The 4,639-nt window shown below is 47.1% G+C and overlaps 1 protein-coding gene across 4 annotated transcripts in view; it reads left to right on the forward strand.

Annotated features, from left to right (window-relative positions):
* Positions 1-4,279: 4,279 nt before the first annotated feature.
* The window catches only part of LOC122192674 (deleted in malignant brain tumors 1 protein-like), a 20,795-nt gene continuing 20,435 nt past the window's right edge, over positions 4,280-4,639 (forward strand). For 2 of the 4 annotated variants that reach the window (XM_042893298.1, XM_042893301.1), the window contains exon 1: positions 4,280-4,600. In XM_042893298.1, the coding sequence (XP_042749232.1) occupies positions 4,486-4,600 (115 nt within the window). In that variant the 5' untranslated portion in view covers positions 4,280-4,485. The remainder of the gene's footprint in view (positions 4,601-4,639) is intronic. The other 2 variants (XM_042893299.1, XM_042893300.1) reach the window with 1 other exon arrangement.

Here is a 4,639-nt window from a genome sequence, read left to right on the forward strand (position 1 = left end):
GAGCAAGAATTCAATATTATTTGTGTATTCTGGGATACGTTGAGACTTAACCTGAAGTCTACGCATGGTGAACGTGATGGAAAAATGGGTCCTTTGTCTATGGAAGGGTAATAGATAGTCAGGTCAGATATAGGAGTCTGAAAATTACTGATGTTGGGTAAGATATTGTGCTAGCCACAAAGAATGGCTTGTGTGTGATTCCATTCCTAATGGATCAACCCACAGAGCCAATTCTGATCCAAAACCATTGACCATAGGGTCCATGGTTGGGAGAGAGGAATGTCCCAGTGCCAAAAGGGAGAGAAATGACCACAAGCTGCACCAGTTTATGGTGAAGATTTGCCAAGCCAAAGAAAAAATGATCTTTATGGTCTCTTCCAACCCCAGACATTCTGTCTGGGGAGTCTATGTTCTCTGGAAGAAGGGACAGGCTACTAGGGGCGATTACAAGCATGCTAAGGAATGCAGGGAGGAAGTCAGGAAGGCAAAAGCCCAACTTGAACTCAGATTGCCCACTGCAGTAAAAGAGAACAAGAAATCCTTTTACAAACATGTAAATGGTAAGAACAGATCCAAGGATAATTTCCATCCTTCACTTGATGCAGCAGGGAATGTGACCACTGAGGATAAGGAATAAGCTGAGGTCCTCAATGCCTTTGTTACATCTGCCTTTAACAGGCAGATCAGTTATCCTCGGGGCATTTTACACCCTGTAAGTCTGGGATGCTATGCAGAATACGTCCCCCGTGATTCATGCGGAGACTGATAGAGAGCAATAAGGTCTCCCCTGAGCCTTTTCTTCTCCAGATCAAACAATCCCAGCTCCCTCAGCTACTCCCCATAACATTCGTGCTCCAGACCCCTCACAGCTTTGTTGCCCTTCTCTGGACACACTCCAGGGCCTCAATGTCTTTCCTGTAGTGAGGGGCCCAAAACTGAACACAGCACTCGAGATGCGGCCTCACCAGTGCTGAATACAGAAGGATCATCACCTCCTGCTCCTGCTGGCTGCACTACTGCTGATACAAACCAGGATGCCATTGGCCTTCTTGGTCACCTGGGCACACTGCTGGCTCATGCTTAGTCGAGTATCAACCAACCCCCCCAGGTCTATTTCTTCCACACAGTCTTCCAGCTACTCTGCCCCATGCCTGAGTGTTGCCTGGAGTTGTTGTGGCCAAAGTGCAGTACTCACAGAATCACAGAATGTCAGGGAAAAGACCTCAGAATATCATCTAGTCCAATTCCCCTGCTGGAGCAGGCACACCCAGATCAGGACACACAGGAATGCATCCAGGTAGGTTTTGAATGTCTCCAGAGAAGGAGACCCCACAACCTCTCTTGGCAGCCTGTTCCAGTGTTCTGTTACCGTTACCGTGAAGAAGTTTTTTTCTAATATTTATGCGGAACTTTCTATGTTCCAGCTTGCACCCATTGTCCTATCATTGGATGTCACTGAGAAGAGCCTAGCTCCATCCTCCCAATACTCACCCTTTATATATTTACAAATATTAAGGAGGTCACCTCTCAGTCTCCTTCAAGCTAAAGAGACCCAGCTTCCTCAGCCTTTCCTCGTAAGGGAGATGCTCCACTCCCTTCATCATATCTGTGGCTCTGCGCTCTACTCTCTAAAGCAGTTCCCTGCCCTTCTTCAACTGAGGGGCCCAGAACTGAACACAGTATTTCAGTCTCATCAGAGTAGAGGGGGAAGAGAACCTCTCTCGACCTCCTATCACAGTCCTTCTAATCACAGCACCTCAGGATGCCACTGTTCTTCTTGGCCACACAGGCACAGTGCTGGCTCGTGGTCATCCTGCTGTCCACCAGGACTCCCAGGTCCCTTTCCCTTACACTGCTCTCCAAAAGATTAGTCCCCAGACTATACTGGTACCTGGTTCTTGCCCAGATGCAAGACTCTACATTTGCCCTTGTTCTATTTCATTGAATTTCTCCCAACCCAACTCTCCAGCCCATCTAGGTCTTCCTGGATGGCAGCACAGCCTTGGTCAGCACTTGGTCTTGTTGAACCTCATCCCATTGGCCTCAGCTCAGCAATCAGCCTGTCCAGGCCCCTCTGTAGGGCCTTCCTACCTCCAGGCAAATTGACACTTCCTGCCAACATGGCGTCATCTGCAAACTTACTGAGGGTACATTCGTTGCCCTCATCTAGATCATCAACAAAGATGGGCCAGCTCAAATACCAACCCATTTTTTTGTGTTTTTATTTTCCCCTAAATAAATTTCCGCCCCAAAGACTTTTCTTCCTCAACAGGGAAAGGGTTCACACGTTCCTAGCAAGTCTCTGAGGTTCACAGTTTGATGGCAGAAATGTGAACACAGGGTTGGGGAAGAAAAACATCCCCTGCTAACATATGAGCCTTTTATTTATTTTTTTTCTGGCTGCCTAGGAAGACCTAGTCCTCCAGCCTTGCTTGTCCCAAAGTTTAGGGGAAAATGGAAGGCTCAGTCTCAGTAACTGCCTGAGAAAAGGACTGGAGCCTGCGTATAAGGAAAGCATCAACTATCAGCATCATTCTGTGTGTGTATATGTTCACAAAATATGTTCACAGTTTAGAAAATGTCTTTATAATAGGAACATGCTTGCATTCCTCAAGGCAGAAGATGTATCAAAGAACCCCTGAGTCATGCCCTGCTATTACTAAGGGAAGTTCAGATCAGACAGCTTGGATTACTGAGGGTTCTTCACGTCTCCAATGTGTAGGATCAGCACCTCCTAGATCTGAGCTTGGGCAAGGACCTCAGTATCTCAGGAAGGATTTTCAGAATTCCCATAGGACACAGCACACAAATTCAAAAGGGACAGAAGGGACACAGAAGCACAACTCACTTTCAGAGCAGCTATTTGCCTAAGCTACGAAAACAGAAGCACTCTCGCTCACAGCTGCACTGGCCGTGTCAGGCTAGGACAGTTCATAGCATTTTTGAGATGGTCAGTGTCGGGAATTTCTTTGTTGCTGTCCTGTTTGTTGACAGAGCAGGGGAACAAAGTCCTTGGGCACACTGAGCTTTGTTACAACAGAAAGCAGTTGCCTTTCTCAACTACTCTTCTTTTTATGAGCTTGGATACATTTCTAGCTTTTCACCACCATTCTTGTACTAGTGCTTTACTTTTGTTTCATATACATCTTTTTCCTTTTGCTCTGCAGCCCTACCTCTGCATGCTCTCAGCATGTCCCTGCAGTTCATGTTTCTCTTATTTATTCCTCCTACTATCTTCTCTACAACTCTGTTGGTTTTTGCCAGGCTGAACATTTCAATTCAGCCCGAGATCATCCTGGTCATGCTAGATCCTTCTCCCATAACTGTCTTTGGTTTCATTTCTTATTTCTGTACACACAGGGCAAGAACTCTCCACCCTGTTCCTACTGGAGCCACATCCTTCCTCATCCCTATCTTCAGTGCACCACTAGCATAGCACCCACCACAATCTTAACATCCCCATTTGGAACAACAAGAGGCATTAATTTAACGATTTTGCAAGCTCTTTTCTTCTTTTTTTTTTTTTTTTTTAATTTTTTTCTTTTCTCCCAGTAGCATGCTTCTGACACCCTCCTGGCAAAATTGCATGCCAAGAGGTTGTGCACTTTGCAAGGGATGGGAGACAAAAAAAAACCCAGAAAATTCCTGCGCCTTGCCTGATTCTTCTATTGAGTAAAAGAATAATTTCGTCCATTTTCTTTTAAACTGAACCCGAATGTCAGTGAACTTATACAAATGCCTTAGCCATTGGCCAGGTTTATTGTTCTAGTGGGAACCCACACTGGTTAGGGGAAATTTATGGAGCAGAATACAAGTTTTCTTCAAGTGTATTTATATGTATATTTATTTCCTCCTTTCCCTCTGGCATGAGTGTGTTTTCCGACCAGATCAGTGTCATGCAGTATCCAGACTCCATCTAAAAGGCATTTTCAACATTTCACAGTTCATTTTCTTGCAGTTGATGCACTCTTATCCCCCAAAATCTAGTCAGATACATTTAATGAAACAAAACAGGCAGAATTTCCCCAACTCCTGTACATGAAAGCTTGATTCAGGTCATCAGAAGTCATCTTGTGCTGTACCCATGGCACAGCAGGACCACAGAGATGCCCTTGGGGCTGGCACGTAGAACACGGGACCAGGGTGCAGAGAGGGTTGTGTTTGCTCTGTACGTTCCTGGAACAGCTCTCCATTTCACAACCTGGAGATAGGAGCAGGCTGTGGCATGGAGCAGAGGGTCACCTGCTGGAACAGATTCACACAGAGCCCAGGTGACCAAGGGGCAGAGGAAGCTGGGCTGGCAAAGCAGGGAAAAGCCCAGAGCAAAGGAGGGAACAGGAAGAGGGCTTGCTGCTGAAATGCCTGTCACTCCCATCTGCCCCAGTTCCTCTCTGTCCCTCCCAGCTGGCCGGTGGGACCTGGCACTCAGCTGCTGGCCCTCAGCAGGGTGTGCTGCTCCAGCTTCCAGCCCATGGATGTGTGAACATGGGGCTGCCTGGTGCACTCCATCCCTCACCCAGGTTCCCCTGGGGCAGAAACCAACCCACCTGCACTGGAGCCAAGAGTGTGGGGGTCCTCCTCCTGATGGTGTGCCTTTGGGGTGAGTGATGCTTTGCTTCTGACCACAGGGATCCCATGC

Source organism: Lagopus leucura, unplaced genomic scaffold (genome assembly GCF_019238085.1).
Source record: "Lagopus leucura isolate 7727_CA_CO unplaced genomic scaffold, USGS_WTPT01 222-1_obj-0_obj, whole genome shotgun sequence".
In the NCBI taxonomy this organism is placed as follows: Eukaryota; Metazoa; Chordata; class Aves; order Galliformes; family Phasianidae; genus Lagopus; species Lagopus leucura.